Source organism: Temnothorax curvispinosus, unplaced genomic scaffold, assembly GCF_003070985.1.
Source record: "Temnothorax curvispinosus isolate PA1 unplaced genomic scaffold, ASM307098v1 QBEX01001491.1, whole genome shotgun sequence".
Classification (NCBI taxonomy): domain Eukaryota; kingdom Metazoa; phylum Arthropoda; class Insecta; order Hymenoptera; family Formicidae; genus Temnothorax; species Temnothorax curvispinosus.
The window spans coordinates 519,817-547,162 of record NW_020211271.1 but is presented as its reverse complement, the minus strand read 5'-3'; the positions used below and the strand labels follow the sequence as shown (position 1 = coordinate 547,162).

General features: G+C 35.8%; 1 protein-coding gene across 2 annotated transcripts in view; it reads left to right on the top strand.

The window, feature by feature from the left end:
* The first annotated feature begins 222 nt into the window (after nucleotides 1–222).
* Nucleotides 223–27,346, top strand: part of LOC112464214 (fasciclin-2-like) — a 50,011-nt gene continuing 22,887 nt past the window's right edge. Inside the window, exons 1-4 of one of the 2 annotated variants that reach the window (XM_025031075.1) lie at nucleotides 223–490; nucleotides 5,418–5,530; nucleotides 14,904–15,015; nucleotides 18,182–18,318. In XM_025031075.1, coding sequence (XP_024886843.1) covers nucleotides 14,952–15,015; nucleotides 18,182–18,318 — 201 coding nt within the window. In that variant the 5' untranslated portion in view covers nucleotides 223–490; nucleotides 5,418–5,530; nucleotides 14,904–14,951. The remainder of the gene's footprint in view (nucleotides 491–5,417; nucleotides 5,531–14,903; nucleotides 15,016–18,181; nucleotides 18,319–27,346) is intronic. The other variant, XM_025031085.1, reaches the window with a different exon arrangement.

Here is a 27,346-nt window from a genome sequence, read left to right as displayed (position 1 = left end):
TATGGAAAATCAGAGTCAGAAAACCACACATCAGATTCGGATAATACAATACGATTATTAAATCGATATGTCGATATGTCAATATGCCTCGTTATTTTCTGATTCTACAATTATTGACCTCGAGGTTCAGAAAGACGCGTGGTGCACGCGGCAGGATCGTAGGTGGACGAGAAGGGGCGCAGGCGCCGTGCCCAAAAGCGATAGAGTCAGTCGTCGGCGGAAGCTGAAACGCGCGGCTTCGGGGCCGCCGCAAACGCAAACGTGTGGCGTAGCCTACGGCGTGGTAACGCCGACGCAAGTGTACACATTTTGAGCCAATTATCGACGAGGACGCGGCGTGTCGAGCTCGTGATAACGACCCAGCCGCGCGAAAAGGCCGACAATGCTCCGAGAACATTTTCTTCGGTCGCGCAGTGCATCGTAGATAAGACCGAGCACCAGAATCCAGAATATAAAAAAAGGAATCTACAATAGAATACTACGCATTGAAGTGAGTACTGTGTGCTTCTTTACGTGATCTCCTACTCTACTGATAAGTAATTGAAAGAGCATAAAGTACTCTGCAGTACTCTGTTGAATCGCGAAACAAAAAAAAAATCAGGTCGCTAGTAAATTAATCAGCCAGAGAAAAATTACAAATAATTTTAAAAAATATGTTGACTTTAAGCGAAACAAAATAGTTATCTGACATGATAAATTCCAGAAGTAAATTGACTTAACAAATATTTTGCAGTCCTCTTGTTATAAAAAAAAATTAGTGGTAACAACAAAATCTGGCTTTTCTCAACGATTTTATTTTCTACATACTTTTGCGTTGCCGATAACGTCATATTTAATATTTTAATCAAATGCAGTATCTATTACTAGCAGCACCTTTACGTGTGTACGTATAGGTGTATGTGCTTGCGCGTGTATTTACGCGCCGCACACATGATAAACTGCAGTATTCATATACACATAACATTGACTCGTGAACGGCCGGAACCGTGAAACACGATGAGGACTAAACGATGGTACTAAACCGAGTGTAGAGCTCATCAATTTACGGTAATCGATGATTACAATGTTTTATTTAATAGCATTCGCACGATATTAATTTCCCAAACGTATATAAATCCGGAGCTTCACTGACGATAAACCACGGAAATCTTCGTGACCCATAAATTTATTAAAATCAATAAATCCAGTGCGGTAAATTCATCTGTGCAAGAAACATGACGAGAAACGCTAATAAAACGGCATCTTTTTATGCAACCACGCAATTGTTGAAAATTAAAATAAATTTTATTTCTGTACATTAATTTGAAGATACCAAATTATTAAAGATTAACAACGCGATTTATTTTGGGTTAAATATCGATTCGACCTGTGTCAGCTGTAATCTCGCCTTTTATTTGCATATGGCGTTCATCATTTGTTACTTTCTTATTTTACTTCTTGCTATTATATTATTGCATTAAATAAATTAATATAAATTTATTATTATTATTATTATTATTCCAAATCTCGTTGTAACATTTAATTTCGGCGTATTGAAATGTTCTGGTATCGCGCAGGAAATACCATCAAAGTTTACAATTTAGATAAAGATCGCGGTATCGACCTTTATACCTGCTGTTGCACAATGTCGCCGCGGGTGTCGACCGTATCTAGAATCTAATCAGTTCATCCGATTTCCTGGCGTATGAATTGCGGGAGCGGTAACTACTGCTCGCTGTGAAATACGTCTGACCACGAACGCCGTAACTACTGGCCGGCATAACTCGAGATAAATCTCTCCTCTTCTCAAGATAGTTTATTTTCTACCGGTGAAATTTGCAGGTCCGAGCATTCCTATCAATCCGCGTATATAAACGCATACCGTGCTGTAAATATTATTTAATGCGAAAGTACAAATGCAGAAGTTCTCCGAATTTAATGTGCAAAATTTAATTGTGATATCTGGACCATCGAAATGTCCTTATTATAAAGTCGGTTAACGCAGTAATTATAAAATATTCGTCCAATGCTGTTACGATTAATTATTTTCTTTGCTGACATTTTTATTAAAATCAATTCTATAATATGTATACATTGTACATATAAGAAGGTATATACCTTGATGAGTAATCTTGAGTGTTCGGTTTTTACACCAATAATAAAAAAAAATTTTTTTTAATGGTAAGGTGTACTTTTTAGTTACTCCAACTAAAGTTATATATAATTTATATATATCTAATTGTTTCTGTTATTAACAAAGTGAAAGAGAATAATTTAATTCATACATTTCCTTCTGCGTTCTAAATAGTTTAAAATAATCTCGAAAAATGAAAGAAATATAAAGCCAATCAATAATGCTTGATACAAATAATTTAAAATAAAACTCAATTCTAATATAAAAGGAAGATATTCAGTTAAACAAAATTCTCTAAAATGGATGCGCATACATGCTGATATCTATTTTTCCCGTGACTGCGTTTCTCTTGTGATCCATAGTTGTTCTGATCTACTGCTTTTTATTCTGGCAGTAATATCTACCAAAGGCATTTGCGCGCACAGTGAACTTTTCCAACTATGTAAACTCTCGTAAAACTAGCGCTTTTTAATGGTATCTCGTTGGCAATAGCGGAGAACGAAATGGAAGCTTACTTGCAATGCACTCGACTGCGCCGCACTCGAAGCGGCAGGGAGCTTTCTAATATGGATCATGTTCAGTCATTATTAGCTCAAAGGAGAAGGGGAAACCACAAAAGAGAAAACAAAAGGCGAATGAGGAGAATAATGGAGGCAAAGAGCTTTCTAACGAGCCTCGTCATATCCCTGGGGCTACGCATGCCTCTGCCAGAATTATGGTTGATACTCGTCACTGCGGTTCGTCACATCGATTGCAGTTACACAACGAGTGATGGAATTAAGTCGGTATATATTATACCGATTTTCATTAATTCGATTGCCGCTACAATTTATTCAGAGAAGTCGCGTTGGTATTAAAATATATAGAAGTACTTGGTTTCGAAATTTCACACCGATATATGTCGGAACGATAGATAACCGATCGCGTAATTTAATACATATCGATAGCATCAATATCGACACTATCAAATGAATCAAAGTAATAAAGTAATAAATGAAAACCTGTGCGAGTCCGCATTATTGATGGTATACATCAATTTGCATATTGACCAATTAAATGTACAAGATCACTGACAAAAAAATTTTTAGGACGAGTCTTCCTCGATTTAATGCAATAGATATAAAGAATCAGCTATTTTTATCTAATAAATTATCTAATAATTCTATCTAATTATCTAATAAAAAATGTAGACCTAATAGAATATTAAGTTAATATAGAAGTTAATAGAATATTAAATAGAATGCATGAGAAACCGTTATAAATATTTGTGGCTGCCTAATCTTTTTGTTATTAAAATAAAAGATAGATAATAAAAAAATATACCAACTTTTTACTTATTATAATATGTCATAAGAATTTCTCAAATTTATCACACGGAACGCATCAGTTATCAATACAAAATGGATTGATATCGCAAAATTGTTGAATTGATAAAAAAATCCATTCATCTTTTTGATTATATATTTGTTTGATCTAATGTTCCTAAATACATCTTGTAACCTCGTGCGGAGCAACTCGTGTACCGTCGGTCGTGGAACGCCACCCCGCTAACAGATATACGACAAATGCGTTCCCGTGTCACGGACGTTGATCGACATCGACAACGTATCGACAATGTTAATCTGTCTCGTCGAAGGGCTGCGCGTCGACCGTTCCCATGTTGCTCGCATCAGCTGCGGCAGCACGGGAAGTAACTCCCGTGTACACCGATGAAAAGGATGTTCGTATAAAAATATGAAAATATGATACAAAATTTGTGACGAGTCTATTAGTTCATATCAATTCTAAACACATTTCTATCGTACATAAACCCATGTGGATTAAATCTAATCCTTCTCAAGAGCGATTCCAAAATTAGATGCCAATAGTTATCTTACGTTCGCAAAAAATTTTAGTTCAATTTCCTATTAGTTTGAAACAGACTTTTAAAATAAAATAAAAGATAGCATACATTTGCCATAAGAAACAAAGATGCAGAGAATATAATATCAGTGATTTCAGTACAATCGAATTTTTTCCATTCGAGATCGTGAAAATGTTGATATCTTCGGTCGTTCTTTGATATCAAAAATCATGAAAAATATTTGGAGCAAATATGCCAAACCTTTTAGATAAACGTTTACTTAGATATCACGCACGTGTTAGGCCAGATTATAGAATCGCGTTTATTCGGTCCACATACCGCAAATGAGAACCGTATCGGATCGATCGGATTTCGAGCAGCTTTACGCTGACGAGAGGCATCGCATTAACCAGACGGACGAAAACGCAATTTACGCAGAGAAGGGAAATGGAGAACGGCGCGTATGATGCTCCGCAAAAAGTGCAGTTACGTCGCGTAAATGGTAAATCGGGGCAGAAAGTGACGCGTGTGTTATAAATCCTTTCACTTCATATGTCACGCGCGGTGACGCGCACGCTCGGCATTATTTCCACGGCATTTTCACCAATCCCGACTGCAGCTCTTCTTCATCTGATCTCGGTACTGTCGTCCTCGGGCCCCCTTTCGGAAAACCGTCCCTTTATTCCCATTCCAAATGTGTCCGCGATGATAAACGGTTAGCTTCACCGAGTCGTTCAAGGATGGTTTAGAAATTATTAGCCTTGTACACTTTTGCGACGAGAGCGAAGAAAGAAAGAGATTTATGCCGTTTCCCGTTGCAGCGTTTTCTTGCGGCATTAACTTCTCGCTCTGTCCCTCGAGATTTTGTATAATCGACAAACATTCATTTGCATTTCTTCCCGAGTTGGATTTTTCTTTCGCAACTTCCGCGAGAAGAAATTAATTGACATTATCGTGGTAATGAGCTGAACTTATTATTGATCAATAATCATCGCGTCAATTTGTGGTGTTAAAGTAATTACTATTGAGTTAATTAATGTATTTGATGCGTATATAATTACAAATTTTTTACGCAATTAATTATAATAATTAATATTAATATTATCTCATATTTTAATCTATAAGTGAAGCGAAACTAGTAAACAGCCAACGGTAACCTAATATCTAATAAACCGGAATAATCAAAATTTATAATTCAGTTAAAATTAAATTTATGTACAGTGTGTGTAGAAATTACTGTCATAAATAAAACTCTTTCAATTGTTCTGCGAAGACACACGGAAATAAAGCAGTCTTCAGTAATACAATTTATTTATATGCATAGTTTCTATACATAGTTTCTATATATGCCTTTATAATAATAAAATTTTTTAATTATATCTGTAAACGTCCAATAAAACTATATGTCACACCAAAGATGCAAGATAAAGTTATATATGTATAGGTATTTTGCTTTTCTAGTGTTACGTCGACTTCCTCGATGAGTGATGGACAATGGCGTTCTACACGTGTCCAAGTACCTGACATCCTTCGACAAACAGTTCGTCCAGCCGTTTAATTTAATCCCAAAAGCGGTAAGATAATCTCTTCAGATACGAGAGTGCGCGATTGAAAACGGCTGAAAATCCCGGGAATCATTATTGCTTGTTGCCACCGTGACGGCGAAAACTTTTCTCGTAACACACTGCAATCAGCGGCCCGCGTCAATTTACATCCGACAGGCGAAGACGCAACGCACGAGCTTACGGCGTGAATTAGAATACATTGTAATTCGCGACGAAGCGCGAGGAGCGCGCGTTTCGTATGCAAATTTCCAAGTTAGTCTAAGCACCATCTCGAAATTAATTCCTCACGTGGTCGCGGTCGTCGCACGAGTGGACTGTAATATTACATGTATGAGCTTTACTATATACTGATGATTACTCGTGAATTGCGAGAACAATGTCCGAAGCGACCGAAGCAATTCGATAATTAATTTAAATAAATCCGCCAAGAAGAACATATGTGCGAAACATTTATTTCGCATATTGTACCTTGACTTTGCACACGTAATATTCAATCTCATGATGAAATCGTGAGGAAGAGAGAAAAAGAGAATTGTTGAAAAGCCATTCGCGGGTAGAAAATAAGACGAGAGATAATCAAAGCGGGGTCCGTCGATACGCGGAATATTTGCGCGGACTCGTATTTGCAGAAAAAATATTTTTTTAACGCATATCAATTTGCGAGATCCCACAAGTCTGCGACAACAATTACGTCCACATTTCAGCCGTACCCGAATTGAATTTGCATTAAGAAAACATAAAAATTTATCAGAACTTGCGAATATTACGTAATATTTGCGCGATATTATGCTCGCGTTGTTTGCCCCTCGCTGACGCCGCGTCGCCGTCCAAGTAATTAATACCGCTAATTTTTTTTCGCGCAACATCACGCAGAAATGTGCGTTGAATGGAAATATCTCAGCTAGTTCTGTCGGCAATAACGATGTTTTATACGGCGTGTTGAAAAAGGACTGTCACAGCCGCGCGCGGCCACGGAAAATATATTTTTCTCGTCCCGGTGGCTAAAAATGAGATAAAAAAATATTTTTTTCACACGTGCGTTATACAGCGAATACATCACGACGAAAGTATTGTTCTTAGCATCATAAACAACGACTGTGCTGCGAGGTCGCTTGATCACGCGACATTAATTAACATATTTTTCGTCGTTGCATGTTATTCTTACATTCCGCGATTTTATTATGTTAGGATAACAGGTTGCGTTACAAAATATTTACACGACGTATATCGCAATACATACATTGTAAAAAGAATGTCTAACATTTATTTTTTTAATTTCCACTACTTCTGTATATATATATATATATATATATAAAACGACTTATATATATATATATATAATATCATGTTAGAAGCGCGATAAAATATAGCCATTAGAATCTTTCGCAAGAAAGACGGAGGATATATAGCGAAGAAGCTGCGATAACGTGAGAAAAAAAGCTGAAGAAATAGTGACGAGCCTGACGAGCGGAACAAAGACAATGACGGATAACGAAACGGAAAATGAGAGGAGAAGTAGAAACGGGGTACGGTATCTCGAGACACTTAAGCTGTCTTCCGGTTGCTAGAACGACTTAATGCACGTTCATGGCGCAGAAAATAGACTACCGATGGCCACGGAGAATAACTTCTTAATGAGACGATTTGTCAAGCCGCGACGTATCACCGCTCGATGTAAATGCCGTTGTGCCACTGTATTATGCATCCCCGTCGAAAGCGACTCAATAAATTGGAACGCGACGCTTTTATTCGATGTCGGATTTATTGCTCGAAAAACTTCGTTCTATTAAAAAGTTTCGCAGATACAAGAAATAGAGAACCTTAAATAGAAAATATAAACTAATTTAGGAAAATTCAATATCAAAGAGCTCGCAAGACACGTTAATTTACTCATTTGTTATGCTAAAAACAAAGGAAAAGAAACCGTACAAAAACGAGAGCTAAATTCTAATCTGAAGAATCATAATGATCTTTCTTTGGAAACTTTAAAGAAAGAAGTAAGCATTTTGAGAAGTTGTGTACCTTAACTCTGACTGCACGCATCTCGCGAAGTAAAATTCGCGGCAACGCCGTCCAGATTGCATGTTTCCTCGGTGCGGAAAATTTTCTGAACATAATTACCCGCGATCAGCCGATCTGAAATATCCCCGATTCGCCGCGAGAAAGAGTATTACGGTACTTTCGGAAAGTTCATGATCGGAGTGGGAAAACTTTTTAACGTCGCTATTCGCAACGAGAAATTTCCGCGACGCGGAAAATGCGAGATCGCGTTTTATTCGTACTATAGTGCTGTGTAATTAATTCGACTAATTGCGAGGGGTTTGGGGAAGCGAAATAAACGCGTTTTCCAATAGGAGTCTCTAAAGCACAATTGCTCGGTGTAACCGACATGAACGTGAATTATAAAAAAGTTAGTAGATTTATTGAGTTTATTCCAATTGAGATTAATCCCACTGTTGTTACAATAGAAATTGCAATCAGAATGATGTTACGATAACATACATTTTGCTGCGTGTTAGAATATATATTATGGTTAGATATGGTTTGATATAACAATTCGATATAACAATAAAATTAATGGTACGGCTTGATATAATAATAATTAAATAATTTGATACAATTTCTCATGCAACAAAATTGAATAGCTAAGATTGCCTTAAACATTTCAAAAATTATGTAAAATTGTCGCGACCTAAAAATTCCTGCAACTTAAAGTTACAACACGTAACTAGTGGAAAAATTTGCCAGTTAGCAAATTTATTGTTATATATATCAATTTGTTGCGACAACGCTAACCGGGATACATTCGCACAATCCATACGCACTCTAAAAAAATCATGATTAAGCATTTCGGCAAGCAAATGCATTATGTTATAAAACTCGAAGTAAAACATTGAAACATTTCGAAACCTACTTCGTCAACGATGAAAGCAGAGAAAGTGGATCGAGACCATATTCAAAAACTCCCTATCAGTGCGAGAACTTGCGAGATTCCGGCAACACTGTAACTATACCTGAAGACTGCAACTAATTTTAAAGTTAGTCCTTTTATCAGTAAACATTGAGTAAACGAACATTCGTGCAAAATTTTATGAGAAATTAGGCGGAATTCTTTTCTAAGTGGAATCCTATACGAAAACAATGATATACAGACGTAATTTTTTTTTCTAAAAAGAACGTCTTTCATATAGGCCTAGTTTACACCGATCTCTTGATACGCGTATCAAATAGTATATTTGAACTGATCAGCCAATAATCAGACTTATTTACTAGTTATTTACTATTTAATACGCGTATCAAGTGATCGGTGTAAACTAAGCCATAGAAATCTTATAATGATAATCCGAGATCTATAGACTATGCAAACGCGTAGTCGTGTGAAGTGATGAGTTTTGCGTATTTGTCTACTTTTAGTTAACGAAATCTTGTTTTTATATTATGCCAGACAATTACCGCGATTGCACGATCTCACCTGATTTCGTAAAATTTACTTTATGCAGTCTACTTTGTATTTAATCACGTTACAACTTCAATGCTTTGCTTACGATATAATCATGTATCAAGTATTTTCTCGTGTTTCTTTGTTCTGTCGCGGTATAGCGCAAAACAATGAATTTATTCCACTTTTGAACATTTACCTTTTACAATCTCGTTAAAATACGCGGTAATTAAATTAACTTTCCTGCTAGGAAAATGTTGCGCAGCCGAAAAAATTCAAGCTTATTCTACTTTTGTGGATATTCTAATGCAGAATATTAAGAGAAGAGATTAAAAATTTTGCAGGACGCGTAATACAACACTTACGGAAATAAAAGTATTTTAACTGACATGTGAGACATTCTTTTGTCTCATCTCATTCAAGAACTTCAAAAACGTATTTTTAATTAATATCGAGATTTTTAGAAGACAGAAAGTTTTTTCTGTAGATTTTAATGAGCTTATACTTTTCCAAATTGCCTTGAATCTCAAAAAATGAAAATTATATTACATGTATGTATATACATATATGTATATATTATATATACTATAAATTGTAATTTCTTTAATAAACATTGAGTGAGCAAACATCTGTGCAAAATTCTCTCGGGAGAGACTCGGATTCCAAAGAGCGCCTAAGACGAACCTTAACAGAGAATCCCGTTGTGCCTGGAGCGGCACAACATAATTTGTGACAGCAACGGGGTCGCCAAGACATCCAAGAGAGATTATAGAGGTATTTCCAGTAAGACAGTCCAAACATCTGGGAAGGATTACCAAAATATCCCAGAAAACATTTTTATACTGCAAGAAGTGAAGGCACATTGTCAATAGAGAACCATGGAAACGTTCCATACAACCCAAAAATCTCCGGAGACAAAGTCAGGGAGCACGTATATCGGAAGAAAAAAATCGACGTGAAATATTCACGCAACCGTCAAGCAGTCAGCTGATAGCGATATTTGAGGCGCGATATTTGACATTGACCTGCACCCACACCTCCTCATCCACCGAGCCGACTCAGCAACGGACAGCTGACCATGCAGGCTGAATGCGATAAGCCGAGGAAAAAACGCTAATCGCACTCCTACTATAAGTCAAAAATTTTCTTGAAAAACAGCGTGAATGTCGGAGGGATCGAGTTGACCCGTATAGAATACATCGTGTGGCTATTAAGTAAATCAGCACAACTTTCAATCGATAAATTCAGTAAATCCGATATACAAGCAGCAACCGGAGTGACCCGCGATATTCGCGATAACAGGCGCAGTTTTTTATTTTTACTGTTCGAACGAAAATATGCCCGAAATCTCACATCACAATATTGATAGGCCAGCAATATCCCCTGATCAACCGGATATAACTCGCTCCCTGCTAATGAAAATAATGACAAAGTAAACGCTAGACCCTCGAAACTAGACGTTAGTCAGCCTCCTAGTATATAGTCACACTTATTGTTAGAAAAGAATTCCGCCTAATCCCTCATAAAATTTTGCACGAATGTTCGTTCACTCAATGTTTACTGATAAAAAGACTTACTTTCGTATATTCCTCTGGATATTCAAACAAGATATTAGAAAAAACTGCAAAATGTAAAAATTTAAGTACATAATTTTAAAATAGTTATATATCCAGACCGTAGTCTTTTAAGATATAATGAAATTAATTTGATTATTTTTTTAATAACATCGTCACAGTAAATAACAGTAGGTAAACTAATGAATCCAGTAATCAATAACGTTTTAATTTCCGTTTTGTTTTGATTTCAGTAGACCTCCGGAATCGCTCTCTTTCTCTCTCGTTCTCTATCTTTCTCTGCTGCTCTCTAGCAAAATAATATACGAATAAAAAATATATTTTTTATCCAATTGTAACTTGTCTGTGTGGTAATCGTGTGCAACAGCAAAGGGAAACATTATCGCGAAATAAATGGTGCAAAACGCGCTGACAATGTCTCGACCGTTTACCTACAGAAGCGTCATCCACGCAGAAAGATTTTGCCGATCGATGTAATCTATTCCAACCAGCTATCGAGTTAGCGTAAAATTCGCACGATGATTCTCCCTCTCCCGCACCCCCTCACTCGGTTCTTCCGCTCGCAACCCTCGTTCTCTCTTTCCCTCGTTCTCTTTTTCGTCTTTCTACCCTTTAACGGGGATCCACCGCTGCCGATCGAGGTCAGACACTTGGATTTCACACGATTTATAATGCAGCCCTTTCGAATAGGATGGAATACGAAAGAGAGCACGAACCAAAAATACGATCATCATATACGCGAATTCGTTGCGAATATCCTCGCACGAACCATAAAAACCCCCGAAATCAAACAAAACACTAACGCCTACGATTACTTATAATCCTCGATTAATTATCAATTTAAAGAAGCTAGTTTCTTATATAAAAAATATTAATATACCATTTCAAACAAGTAATATATATGTATAAAATTCAGGAAAAATATTTAAGATTACTTCGTACTTTACAAATTATCAATTCATGTGCGTGTAAGAAACAAAAAGCAATTCTCCAGAAAGCCATTTTTACATCAAACAAAACAAATTAGAAAATAATTATAAAATTGCACTTTCTCAATTTGTAGTTTTCAAAATTAATAAAATTTAATATCTACGATTTTTCTCAAGTTTCCTTATTTAATCTTATTAAAAATCTTGTTTCTTATTATAGATATTAAAAAATTAATATTTTTATTATCAGAAAAATGTAACAAGTTTCATTTTTTTATACCTATTCTCTTTCATATATGCAATTTGTTATATCAAGAATGAGATATTCCACTTATTATCATGATAAACGCCATTACAATTTCTTCAAGATGTAAACCATTACAAGCAATTTTAATAAGATTACATTATAAGCAATTTCAACAAGAAAATACTCGGCAAGTTTCAAAACGTTGGACGGTTTAGAACGAGAACGTGTTTACCCCAGTACACTAACCCTAACAACCCCCGATAATGCCTCGACCGGAGCCGACCGCAACAGCAGACGTCGAGTTTGGCATTACAGGGGCGAAATCCCGTCAAACCAATCACGGCCCGGCCCATGGCTATGAGATGTCCTTCAATCACTTTCCTACCCTCCTCATCCATCGCCGGTACCCGCATTCTCCCCTAAATTGCCCCCGTCGTTTGCGTTTGATATGTACTTGTAATGTAATTTACTGAAAGAAGGCACTTACAAGTAAACCAGTAATAGACTTGACAGGGAAATATCTATGATAATTTAACTTTCTGCTTTATTGCGATAGATTTCCCAGGAGGAAAATATTTAATATTAAAATAACGTTAATTTTAGGCATATTATATGTCTATAAATGTACGCCTACAGGCGTATGTTTTGGTAAAATTCCATTAATTTTCACGACATGATGAAAGATCGATAGAAATAAATATCGATAACAAGTTTACATGTAGAAAACACACATTTAACATAATTTTTTGTATTTTTCTCATTTCAAGTTAAACATTTGTAAGTTTAATTTCATGTATGAGTTGTGTAACATATGATACAATAAAAACCAAAGTTTATTTTAACGTCTGGAAGAAACGTTATACAGTTTAAGAAATTTATGTTTTCAAGAGGTAACTATAATGTCTTACACAGTCCATTCTTTTTACTTTTATGTGACCCAATTAAAAGACCATGCATAAAATTAACTCCGTCGCAACGCGTTGTTTTATGCTAATTATTTTATGTGCGCGTAGCAACTCCAACTTCACTATAATTAAACTTTAAAGAGAGAAAGACACTGAGTTTACCGTGGAGTTGAAAATTATAATCGTCGTCTTAAAGACGTTTACGGGTATACGCCGGAAAATAAGTATAAAAGAAGTAACCGGAAATGGGACGTAAGAATAGCGGAGAGAATAGGACCCAACAGAATATTCCACTTCGTGGCCTGTTGGTTAAATGAAGCAAGCGCTTTGAGGGTAATGCGATGGCTAGGGATGCCGTTGCGAGGCGTGTTGCAACGCATACGAAATAACAACGCATGCATGCATTTGTTATAGTGTGTGCATAGTGTGTGTAACTAGTAATTTTTTCAAAACTGAACAATATGTTCGTTCCGCGTAATATTAGTAATATTAGTAATATTTTTAGTAATTTTTATATAATCAAGAAAAATATATTTTATATACTTTTCTTGATTATATAAAAAATACTAAAGATATTACTAGTATTACTAAAAATGTAAAGTATAATATATGTATATGATAAAATATTTATATACGTGTGTCAATACGTACAAAGTTCCTTTTTTTGCTGCCAGGAAAAATATATTGAAGAAAAAAAGAAGCGGATTTAATTAAAAAATATTTCTAAATTACATATCTAAGTTGGGTAATATACATCTTTCTTTTTTGCGTGAACTTAACGCATTATATTTTCAAATTCGATTGTTTTTGTAATTAATCATCGAAACTATTTAAAATGTTTATCTAGAACTCTGGAACTATTCAAAAGAAAGTCAGAACTCTAAAAAAAACTTTTAGATTTTTAGGTATGGTGTGCCAAGTTCACAGGACCGAAATAACTTCTTTTTAATGTCTTGTCTGTGACTAATATTCTCGCGTTCGATAAAATAAACACTGATACTATTTTCTTGAAAGAAAATCGGCAAATTGTTAAGGTACGTCTCCGATTTGATTACCTCGCGATGCTACGATTTTCCCGGATAGCATTATAATTATCGCAAATGAAGTGACCATGTCGCTGCAGTTCTCTAGTTTTCGGTAGCTGATTATAAAGTTTGTGTTAGTACCATAATTGCGGCGTCGTAACAAGTCTGACGAAGTACATAGGAAGCAAAACAAATACCTACACACACAGAAGTTGCAATGCCTGTAACTAATTACGAGCAGGAAATTAATCCTTTAAAAGCTTCTGCTCCTTTTAGAGCTTGTTACGTCTTTGCGTAATCTTCTTACGGAGTTTCAATAATAATAACATATATAGCTTATAGAGAAATCGTTATTTGTACTCACTCACGCTTTGTGTAAAAATCTATTATGTTATACTACCGGAAATTTTATAATTTGCAATAATATAATATTATAATAATTATTTATTATATATACCAATAAAAGCAACATAGATGTCAGTTACTTTAGTACGCGCGAGTTATAAATTATGATTAGTTAGTTAATAACATAATTAACTAGCAATTATGTAGTTAAATATTGTGATTATTCAGGTAATTATTGTAGTTAACAAATAATTCATGTATTACATCTGTAGTTATTATTATAATGAGGTGGCTATTAATTGAGCTTTAAATTCGTGCAATATAAATATTCGATGTAAAACTTACTTAATTTTTAATAGGATTAAATCACTACCAATAAAATTGTAAAATCCAAAGTATATTCTATGAAAATATTACGAGATGTGAATTTATAAGTAAAATCTAATATATTTAATATATTTTACTCAACCTATCTAATAATAACTACAATAAAGATGATTAAATATTTATTAAAATCTATTTTATAATATTATCATGTCAAATATATTTTTCAATCGTAGCAAAATAAGACAACAGAAAATTGAAACTAACGTGGATTTCGTATCAGTTTGAATCTTGTCACAAATAAAAGATAGTTTTTATCTTTAACGGGCAAGAAACTTTTTGTATCCGCAAAAAGGCACAACAAAAATGCAATAAATGCTTCTGACAGGAAAGAGGATAAAAGATGAAAGGCCCGCTATTGGCGCGAAATGGGAACGGATGAATTGATTCGTCCATTCTGGACGATACTTGATCGATTATCGAAATAATGAACGTCGGTTTCCGCGACATGAAGAGCCCATTGCAGTGCATTCAACACCGGGAAGACTGCGGCGGGCTATTAATATGGTTGCATGGGCTTTTTTTCTGTTACAGACCGGCCTCGTGAATGAACGCGAGATGGACGTCTGAATCGAAGCCGTCATGGCCCCGTTTCTATTGATCCTGCCGTTGCTGGCATCGCTGCGCTACCTGATACAGCCGATCGGTAAGCGATGCTCCTCTTCAACGTCGGTTCACCGGAAAAATGCAACGGCATCGCGAAAAAGCGAGCGTCTCGTGCAACTTGAATCCCTCGCTTTCAGAAAGCCCCTTAGGAAGCTCCGCGTTTGGTCGACTTGAGTCGATAATCAATTGACACGTTAAACAAATTACCGTGATTAACGATCGTTCTCGCTCGCGTTACTCGAGCCAATAATAAGACCAGGATTAACAAGTACCTACACGAACACTTTTAACTCATGAATACGTGTAAAATGTTCTTTCACAATATTTCTAAAAATTATTACAAATTACGATAAAAATATGTTCAAGACTGATAATAATAATTACTTAAATTTATTGATATATAATTATATAGAAAGCTTCTTGTGCGATATTGTAAACTCCCTTTTTTTTACGTATTATATAGTCTATGTAATTGTAGGACTAAACGGAGTTTTAGTGCTCATTAATCGTCCAGGAATAATCTTCAACAATCTTTCTATTTACACGAACGGTTATATTACCACTTACGTATGATCGTAGAGAGTATTAATGGAGAATACGAATGATATCGACCGACCTTTGATAACTATCGAGATGCTTCCGATAGGGGATTTAAGCAGCCCCTCTCGTATTCGTGAAACGGAACTCCGTTGTTTCCCTTCTGCGATTTATGGTCTTCGTGCGCTAACGAGTTCCTCTCTCATGTGATAAGAATCGTCTCGATAACGGTTAATAGTTAGAACAAGAGGCAAAGAAAAAGAATTAAGGAGGAAAGAAGATAAATAGGAGCAGAGAAACTAAAAATATCGACAGGCATATCATTTCTCGCTTTATCACTGCTCGAAAGCAAATAATTGACACACCATAAACCGATTTCTGTTATTGGAAAAGAGAGAGAAATGGATGTACACATATCTTCATAAATTAATAACGCAATCGTAAAGTATGCGTGAATATTTACACAAAATTTATTGTCACAATTTTTTAAGTCTAACAAAGTAAAAAGAACTTACAGTTTAAATTTTAAACTATAAGTTCTCTTTACTTTGTTTCGTATCGTTATAATCGTGCGATATTTATCGAAGGAAAATCAAAGCTTGGAGATATATGAAACATATTTCTATCTTTTTTAATTAATATAACACAAATAAAAATAAAGATATAAAAAATTTTCTCGGGTATACGTATTTCATATAATTCGCACGCGCATGATAGATTTCTGTACCATTTTGACCTGGATGTTAAAATATTATAAAGCTAGCTGAAATTGTATTCTTATTGATCCATTGTGCATTTTCGGCATTATTTCCATGCTCAAATCCAACCGACCGTAAAGCAAAAGTTTCACGAATACGAGCAGTCGAATTATACGCGTTAAACCGTGAAAACGTCAGTTCCATCTATTTTATTATTCTTTACGTACCTCACGGTTCATCGAGCGCGAATAAGAGCGGAAATACCAAATAGCGTGCCGCAACTTGCACACTATATTACATTGTCTTGGTTACGTTAACATGGATTTATCGCAACGCGCAAAATTCAGAACGAAAGTGCGCCTTAGCACACATTTTCGTGAATACAGCGTATATATGAAAACCGCAACGAAAACAAACGCTTTTAGTTGCAAGACGTTGCTAGTTAATTTACGGTGCGAAGATCCTGGCACTTGCATAAGACAGAGACGCCTAACATCGAACAAAGCGAGACCACAGGCCATTTGAGCAGTTAAATTTTAATCGGCTAATTATAATTTTTCACGCTAAGCTTGGCGATTAAAAGATTAATTAGAAATATTGGCTCGAAATTCGGTGACAGTTACACAAATTAGATCGAGAGAAGAAGACAAAGAGAGAAGACAGAGAAAGAAAGATATTTCCTTCTTTAATCAAGTAATGTTCGTTAAATCTTTAGCAATCTCTTAATTCTCTTGTTCTATATTCATTAGCTAGAGATGGCTGTCAAATCGTTTTTACTTTTAACGAGCTATTAGTTTTGAATGGATAGTCATTGGACATTCGTTATAACAAGAGAATTCGGTAAAAGTTCACGTAGAATCTGCGAGTGGAAAGATTTTGAAGTGGAGAGGACAAGAATGTATTGAGTGTCCTAATCATTTTCGAGAGTTTAAAAACGGATGTTTGTTTAATAAAAATGTATTGCTAAATTTGCTAGGTATAATTCTTCAATAATTAAAAATTTGTTAAAGATAGTCAAGATTTGCGGCAAAGAATATTGAAAAAAGATTGAAAGAATTCTTTTTATATGATTTCACAAAAATCCTTTTTATATGATTTTGATTACAAAAATAATTCTACTTTCCGTTATAAAATAAAACTCTTGTATTATAGATAACATGATTGCATATTGGTGTATTAATAAAATATATTCGTGTATACTCGGAAAATTAATATTTTCAACATTTTACACTATCTCTGCATTCTATTAATAATAAATTACAATAACGTGTGCGTTATATAAATCAGCGAACATCTTTCCTCCGTTGGACGCCGCTTCAAATTTCATAACATTTGAACGAACGGAAAATTATTGCGTAAAAGGATGATTAATGTAATTATCACATTTAGTAATTCGCGCAAATAATAATGACTAATTTTTAAACGCGTTCATAATACTCAAAATTTGACACATGCTATTTATTTTATTTGTTGAAATTATAATGTTATTTGAATATAAAACAAATATAATCTGAAATATAACATCTAAATATAAGTACAATGTGAGTGTCAACGGGTATGTGTTTTGTAAAAATTTCATTGTTAATGAATACGAGTAATTATTATGCGCTTTTTCAGTGATAGATTTTACCATAATCTCTCTTCAGCAAGAAAATGCGCAATTTTTCATGCAATTTAAATTTACATGATACTTTTAACGAAAGCTTTGTGTTAGTTTGTGTCGAAGGATTTTAGCGAAAAAATTATGTTTTAAAGATATATTAAAAGATTTTTAATATAATTTTTTCCTCAATTAAATGCGATCTTGCCTCAGCAAAAGTCGCGTAGCTTAAATCACTTATTAAGTAACAAATAAAATAATAAAGTTTTAATAGTAGCTCTCCCCCCGTAAATGGTTTTCTAGAAATAAGTACAATAAGTCCAATAAGAAATAAATAAAATAAGTACAAGTTCTCTACTGAATTTTTATAGACGGCGCAATTGAAGGCGGATCGACAAAGGAAAGCGACCTGATTGATCCTCGCGCGAGGCCGGAATTCATCAAGAGTGTTTTAGCGCAAACCGGCGGAAACGCGCTGCTACCCTGCCAATTCAACAGTCCTGGAATAGTAAGTACATATAGCCGGCGACACGCAAATATGTACGTTTAATATGGATACACGCGCCGTATGGTACAACGCGCGTATATCACCATCGTACGATGCACATGCATTATATACGCACGGAGGAAATTCGGCTTGTGTGTAGCCGAATTGTATGCATGTACACAGAACTACGCGATGTATGATGTTATTTATACCTGTCACAGATAACGTTGTATCCCACGGTACATGTAAGTGCGAGCCTATAAGTATAATGGATACTCGTTCAATACTCATGCAATATACGAATGTTGTCGATAGTAATTTAGAAAACTATGAGATATAGGATGTGTGTGAGATGTTAGTAGTATTGACAAACTCCAAATATAAATTTTGAAAACGGAGTAAAATGAGAGAATATTAAAGTGTAGCGCAAACATCCTGTGCTTATTATTATTACATCTACTTGCACAATGCCAGCGCAATCGCGATGCACCTTGCGATTCCGTTTAGAAATTCCTCTCGCGAGGGTCGTAGCTTAAATGGAATATTTGTGCTTATAATACAGCAAACACACACAAAAGAGCGATTAGACTTGCGGTTGGCGGCCACGCTGGCGGCTATAATTATTATTTCACAAGAAATCTTAGGAGCTTTGTGCAAAAACGCTGTTTAATGAATAACAGCGATGAAGTAGAATCAAAATTAGAAATTGCCTTGGCAAGAATAGCTGTCAGATGTGATATTTGAATATTTCCTTACAATTTAATAATAAAAAGTAGCATCGGTATTTATATATACGTAATCTTTTGTATCGAGAAGTTTAACATTTTCATACGTGAACATGATAGAATTTGGCAATGATTCATCACGGCCATCGGTGGATAATAATGGCGACCCTGTTTATTCCGATCTCTTTCCTCGCGCCGCGACCGTTTGTGAACGCGGACAATTAGAGAGGACCGAATTTAATAATAACCATCAGCGCGTCAACAGAAATGTCGCCGTGTAATTGTCAGTGCGACCACTGTCGGCCGATCACAATTAGACCTGCCTGCAGGGTAAACTCAACAGCTATATCGATCTAACGCGGTTAGCCGTTTGTCAGAGGCCGTCAAACTGCCGCGGTCGCGGCGAGAAAAAAAAGGGAGATCCGAATTAATTTCCCCTGCTTCCCCGCGACGATGAATGCTATGCGCGCGCGGTGTTGTTCCGGCGAAATAACGCAGGAGCAATTAATACGATCGGAATTTGTTCGAAAGTTAAAAATCGAGCCGATCGTTTATACGAGACGAGAGTAAATGATTGAAGAGAGTACGCGTGCAATCTGCAACACCCCTCGCCTATCCGTCGGACAAGGATAGATTACCGCGGTAATCAATTTTGCCTGAAAGAGCTCGATATCATACACACGTCGCAACAAAATAATGAGATCACCGCATCGAAATTCGCCGGGGATTGCGTGCGTAACCAAGTAATAACTCTCGATTAAAACGTGTTAAATTGTCAAGAAATGAAGCCCGATTATATATCGGACGATTTGATTGCATTGATTGCTCGTGTATCTGCTATTAATATCGTGAAATTATATTTCTATTATTCATTTATCTGCATTTTGCTGTAATATACAGGGGAAAAGATGGTATTACAAAACACACCACCTCATTTTGCTTTTAATATACCTTACTAATTTCCAGCATCGATGAATGTATTTAACGATACGTGTTAATAGGGAGAAAATTTAACAGCACAGCGCAGTGAAACTAATGGATATAATATATATAAAGAGATAAGAGATAATTCTATGAAGAGTTTATATATTTCAAGTAAAATTTACGGAAAATATTTCACACACACACACACACACGACACACAAATAATCTGCTGATAATACGAAATCGTATAAAGCGACAATTTTTTAAATAAAAATTGTCGCATAAAAAATTAATTTTAGTGCATTTCTTAAATCGGAAGGCATTGATAATGATATTATTATTGAATTAACACTCTGAGGAACGCTAAACGAAAATTCGTCCATCGTGAATTCGAGTTTGAATACTTCTCCCGGTAGAACGTTTGCCTGAATATAAAGACAATCCTGGGTAGTCGGTATCAAAATCGGTCGCGAGCCAGGATACTGGAGGACACCGAAGTATACCGGAGGATGCTGAGGGAGTTCTTCCGGTCACTTCAACTTTTGATGGTGGACATGCAATTGTCCAGAGCGTTATTCCTTCCTCGCTAACCCACCATTTCTCCGTTTCTCATCTCTTTCTCTTTCTATCTTTCTCTCTGCCCCGCGCTTTGACTTCGTGGCGATGTAATTAACTGCTGTCAGTGGCACGTGTGCTCTAAACGAGGCTGCCGAGCGGGATGAGGCGGTCTGAGGAGGCGGTATAGGGTGGCGGAGATCGTCGGTGGCGAGCGAGCGAGGTGGCGAGGATAGTGCATGGGTAAACGGAGGGGATGAAAATTTCGACTCCTACCTCCTTCTCACGCCATTGCCATTTTCCTTCCCATTCCTTCCTTCCTTCTCCCCCTCATATAGCCGGTCTCCTCTCACCCCGTCGTGATCACATTCTCGCTTAGGCAGCCAGTCCAACGTTGGGCTCACGCCCTTATCTATCCACTTACCCCACTTTCCCATCCCGGGCGTGAAATTGATCTTCGCTCTTTGTTCACGTGCCCGACGAGCGAAACTTTCGGAAACTTTCGAAAGCCAAAAAAGCAGAAGTGCGAGATTAGATGTAGCGAGACACGAGCCACAATCGAGATAATATCGATTGTAGCGTACAGTGTGTGTTTTGTCTTTCACAACGAAATTTTCGATATAATAAATTGAAATAAAGAATACGAAAATAAAAACGAGATCTCTAATCAACGAATCTGTAATAATGATAGAATACCGTTTATACATGATGTTTGTCATGGATTTTCTCAAGGAGTTTATTAGAGCTTAAACTATTTATTGTACCTATAAAATAGAAGTGTTCTTTATATATAAAGAGGATATATTTTGCATAAGTGTTGTTTCTAGAACATTTTAATGTTTTATTTAAAACATTTTAATGATGGTCAGTCTTTTGCATAATGTATTGTATTCCGTACATTTTGAATAAAAAAAAATTAATAAATGCCAAATTCAGTACGAAAAGTACCAGTCAAATGAAGATAGACACTTTCACGAGGATTTCATCGGAAGATCCAAATTGACGTGTCGACAAATTAGCAAGAATTACATTTAACTCGATTTGTCCGGTCTGCTCCGGATATAGCGTTTGCATTAGAAAGCAGCTCTAGATTCCGGTTGCACGTACTAATAGTCGATGATGGGATTGTGAAGCTTAAACTAATTATATCAGTGACTGTCACCGAACGTAAAGCTGCTTCCATGTCCACATGCAATTTATTTGCCGTTCTCGTGCGTAATTGGATCATTTCCGGCTTAGTAGTTTGACGAACGATGTAACACCGATATCCGACTGAAGATGTTCAATGCAATTTAAGTGATGTCCATTGATATTACACGATACATTTGGCGTTGATATTAGACGCAGCGCATTTTAATTTCGTTATGAATGTTATGATTACTTGATATATCTGAAAGCTTTATCTAAAACTCGAAAAGCACAGATATTTTCATTCTACTAATTTGTTTATAGAAAACAACGAAATCATTTACATGGCATATGTTTTTAAGAACAAACATTTCAATTCTCGGATGTATAATATAAAAGATTTTCAAAATTTTACAGCATTTATCTTTCTACGATTCTTTTTCTTCCAATCTTTATCTTCTCTTAAGTTTTTTCCTTATATACCGAGTTCTTAAAGAAACTTAATTTTTCAATATTATTTAACTTAAAATGATCGAAATTATTCTTCTACTTTTTAAGTCTCTGTAAATTTATTAGGAAGTTATCCATGGATTAAGCAAAATGGTTCATTTATATTTAATATGGAAGTCAAAGTATCGGAATTTTTTTCTTTAAAGCTTTATTATATAATCCGTATTTTTATATTTTGTAAAATTTTAATATTATTTTAGACTTTAAGAGAAAGCATGATATACGCAGCATGATTTTATAATAGATGTAAAAAATAGTTGTTAGATTACATAAACATAGATTACATACATATATTAGATTACATATATTAGATATATTAGATTATGTACAAAAAAATTAAATTTCTTGTTTGTTAAATATTGGGAAGAGATTTGATTGATTAAAAAAATTTCACTTACAGTAATTGTTTTTGTTCAGAAGCTGAGATCTCGACGAGATCGTCCCGCTTGAAAGTGCCGGGATACGCTCAGAGATGAGCGCGAAGACAGTCGGTTGCACGAATCCTCAGATTCGCTAAACGGGGCGTCAGCTCACACAGATTTTACCGCACGCAGACAATATGTAATTTCAGTATCACAGAACAACGAACGATACGAGCTTTTATAAAGGATCGCCAGCTCCCGTACGAACGAGCCGACGATTCAACGTCTTCTGCCTGCTCCGAAACTCTATTCGGCCGTCGCGCCGTGCAAAACCGGAGAACGAGGGTATTCGGCAAATCGCGGGGAGCGTGACTTTATTTTCCAGCGTTGTTTTTTCATTACAGGATTTCTAATGCTCGCGCGTCGAACACGTGTTCCTGTCGCTAGGCGCGGTGCCTCGACGAATACCTAATCGCGCGCGACGCTTTTCGGGGCGCGTGATCACGGCTCACAACAAACATTACCGGGCTGCGCATATCGAGAGTTTAATAACACGCGATATAGAGAATATATTTCGCGTTCTGACTTTCAAACAGTTTTAAAGTTACACTTACGTTACGTATATTTGCTTAATCCACGGATTAAGCAAAATGGTTTATTTATATTTAATATGAAAGTCAAAGTATCGGAATTTTTTTCTTTAAAGCTTTATTATATAAACCGTATTTTTTATATTTTGTAAAATTTTAATATCAGATATCCCAGATATTTAAAATAAAATGAGATTTTATTTAAATCCATTTCAAATAGTGAAAAGTATTGTTTTCAATTTTTTATTCTTGATTTTAAATATTACTTGCTCAAACTTTTCATTCGTGTTTTAATATTATAAAGAAAATTATTTTTAAACCGATGTATATCGTTTTCTTTGTCAAATATGGCAGTAAAAAATCAAGTAATAAAATTTATGTCTCATGCATCGTAAAAAGAAGTGATATATTTTTATTTAAGTAAACTATTATAAAACTAATTAAAGCCACATTTAATATAATTGTAGCAAACGACTATTTTGTAATTTTAAACTTTTATTTTTCACGCAATGATTTATAAATACAGAAAAAATTTTTAAAAGTATTTTATATTATGTTTTATAATATTTTCATTTATATTGTATGCTTTTTATTATAACATAAAATCTATGTTATGACATTTATAATATTATATTAAATATACATTACGCGTATCGTATAATGTGTAATGTAGTGTGCAGACATAATTCGTCGACCACCGAGTGGGCGCGAGACTTGTCACAACAGCGAACAGGAGCGGGCACTCAATTGGACGTATCCTGTGCCTGAACGGTAATGGTCAACGACAGGTCAAAGGCAGTCCGCGATACCCTCTGGTTTAAAGGACAAAGGAAACGCAATTCTCTCATGCAATTTCCTCGCCGGCCGCGGCGCCGAATGAAGTGCCGGAATTTGGCACTTCAAAGACCGCAGGAGTGGCATTGTCATTCCGGTGGTATCTACTTTTCATTTCCTTCTTGTTAGCTTTTTGTCATGCCCCTATCGATCGCGCGGTTACATCACCTGACTCTGGCACACGAGACAATGAAAAACGAGATTAACGACAATATATTATGTTTTTATACATGAACATCACGATACATTTACGATCATAATAAAATTAAAGGATTTTATACGAATGAGTAATTTAAATTAATTACGCTCTGTATATTATGTTTCTTTGCTTTTCATATTTTATTCCACAACATACTCACGCAGCTTGTAATACTATAAGAAAGTTGCGTCACAAAGCTATAAACCGAAATGATTGCAATGAGGCATGCAATTGATAAAATTATAGGTAAAGAGTAAAGAAAAGTACGTGTATCGTCAAGCGTCATTTTCTTATAGTTCCCGCGACATAGAATACATATTAATGTACGAGAATATAAAGCGTCGAGAATATAATACATCTTAGACAATTTTTTCAATTCTTCGGTAATGATACGTAATAAAGTTGTGCCATTATAGCTTAAAGGCCAGATTCACCGATGCGATCGACTCGCGATCTTTTACGTGTCGCAGATACGCGAGACAGCTGAGATAACAGTGCTCTTTGTATCGCGTCAGACGACACTTGGTCACGTCGGAATGGGGCGAGAAATTAAACGTTTGCTCGACCCAATTTTTGCCGAGCGGAGGTAATTGCGCGATGAAACGGCCTAGAGAGGGGCCGGCCGTGTCAAAAACTTGGCAGGAGAACCGCGATCAAGGGAGAAAACAATCAACTTTTAATTGGAATCCCGTACGCGCGCGCCGGATACCGCATGCACGACCGCTCCGAAGACTTCGCGTTAGTTTAGATTCGGCAATTAAGTGCGAGTCCCGTCTCCCTTCCCGCTTTCCGCGCCTCGGAACGAACGATTAACTCTCGCCGCTGCGTATAATTTCTCTAAGCTACATCGGAGATGCGATAACACGATTAAAGTACCAGAAATTAGTAGTTGAAACTACTTTTTGCAACCGACTTTTGTGCAGCGCGCTGCATCGTCGTTTTTCTTTCCTTAAATGCTTGAAAACTACGTATCCTCGTGCGTTAAAAGTCGCTAGAAATAGGAATCAAATGTGTATATCGTGTAAATTTAATTAAAGTCAATAATGTGAACTAATATAAGTAAGATATTTCTATTTGCGATATTCAACCATAAAAAACAAATGTTCTTCTGTTCCGCAGGGATGACTGACCCGTACAGTCATTTGGGTTTAGCGAACCCACGGACCCGAGCTCACACATTACAGACACACACATACACATTCATATGCAAATGTTTTTGCAAATGATAATGCAATAAATAGCTGAAGAAAAGTAGAAACAAAAGATAATTCAAGAAGAAGAAAAATAATTGTGAAATTTAGATGTATAATATAAGACTATTAATTGGAAACGTTTTAAAAACTTAAAAAAAAAATGATTCTTTCTTCTAATTGTAAAAGACCAGGAATGGCTTATAAATAACCACATAAACTATTCTTATATTTTCCTCTTCTATAACTTTTTCGTATTTTTTCACTTTAAAAAAAAAATGTATCTATTGCAGATTCTTTAATATAGCTTTCTAAAAATCACTTCGCAATTATTTTTCGCAAAGTAAGTTTGTATTTTGTTATTTTTACCAGCGATAAAAAGTTTTTTTTTATTTTGTAAAAAGATATACGCTTTGAATACGTATCTCTTTAAGTTCAAATCAACTGTCCTTTCGACATTCGCCGTTTTTTTACGCTGTACCTAATGCAAACACGATGGCGTTCATCTGTCAAATCGGAAGCGCGGATAATGAACCGGCAGGCTGAAACAACAGTGTCGGACAGCATTCGAAACACTGGCTAATTCGGGACGGAGAATCAAGTGCTCGTCGAATCTGCGGTAACAAGACAAACGAGCGTGTGCGAGTGTGGGTTCCGATCATCGAGTGAATGTCAGACTCGCGATGCCTACCGCCGAAACTAAATCCAGATGGACTGCGGGATGAAGTGAATAGTGATCCGATTTCCCACGTGCCGCGCCATTTCCTTTTGAATAGACAAATGGAACGTGCCCGTCGGTCGAACGCGAAACACGTATAGTAAATTACCCAGAGTGTGTAAAAAGGTTTCAAAGCGGATTATGTTGCGGATTATACAGGACGTTCCACACTTGTCGTTGCCTAATTTAAATGATAAATTTTATTCACCCTATTTTAAAATTTATTTGCCTACAATTATCTTTCTATATAAAATCCTTCTAAAATTTAACAATCGAATTAACTGAGATGTCAAAAGAAATAAAAAATGCCGATAATTTTCCATTATCTCGATAAAATTAATCATAAAAGATCAAGGAAAAATCACATGGCAAATATGGCCTGTAAATACTTTGTGCCAATCGAGAATTTAAAATAAGACTGCTTGAAAAATAATTTTAATACCAAACAATTGTTATATTTAATTAAGAGATATCTAACTAACAGTAAAGAAAACAACGATATCTAGCGACTTCAAAATAACCATTGAATTAATGTAGATGTTTCTTTTATTACTATTATATGTATAATTGTTGGAAAATGCAAAATTACTACTAGTACACTTATCCCTTTATCGCAATTATTTCGATTGACGTCGAGAATACTCGGCACTTGTACCGAATAGACCGTACGAGGTTTGATTAAAGCTGCGAGAAGTGCACTCGAATGTAAAGCGGTGGAATAACGACTATAAACCGGCGGCGTGACACATTGCAAACCGATAATGTACGACGTGCTGTGTTCACGTTGCCTATTAATTTGCTGTTAATGACGCTCGAACGTGAGAAACTAGCCGGGGTTCGCTCTGCGCGAACGACTCTGCTGAAACGCGATCGGATCGTTCTGCGCGAGCCTTTCGATAAACTGTTGTTCAAACCGGATGAAATAGTTTAATTCCAACGTTGCCGGAAAGAGCGGAAAGCGAATGAAACATGACGCGGTAAAGTCTCGAAGGGCGGTTGCGTATTCGACGCTGTGGAAATAATCAAGGATGGAAATGAGGTGAAACAAAGAGCGGAAAGGGCGAAATTTCACGTAAAGTAAGCTGTAATTGATGAAGGTATTTTATTATAAGCCGTATGTTGATTGCTGCTCGGTGCTGGTGTTTGTGAACTTTAAGATTAGTGCTGAGAATATATAATTCGTAAAACTATTATCATTATGTATAAATATAATACACAACTGGCACATTTATAGACAAAATCAAGTTAAATTTGAAGATTACAATTACATTTCCCTTGCGACAAAAATATTTCTTGTACTTTGAAATAAAGTAA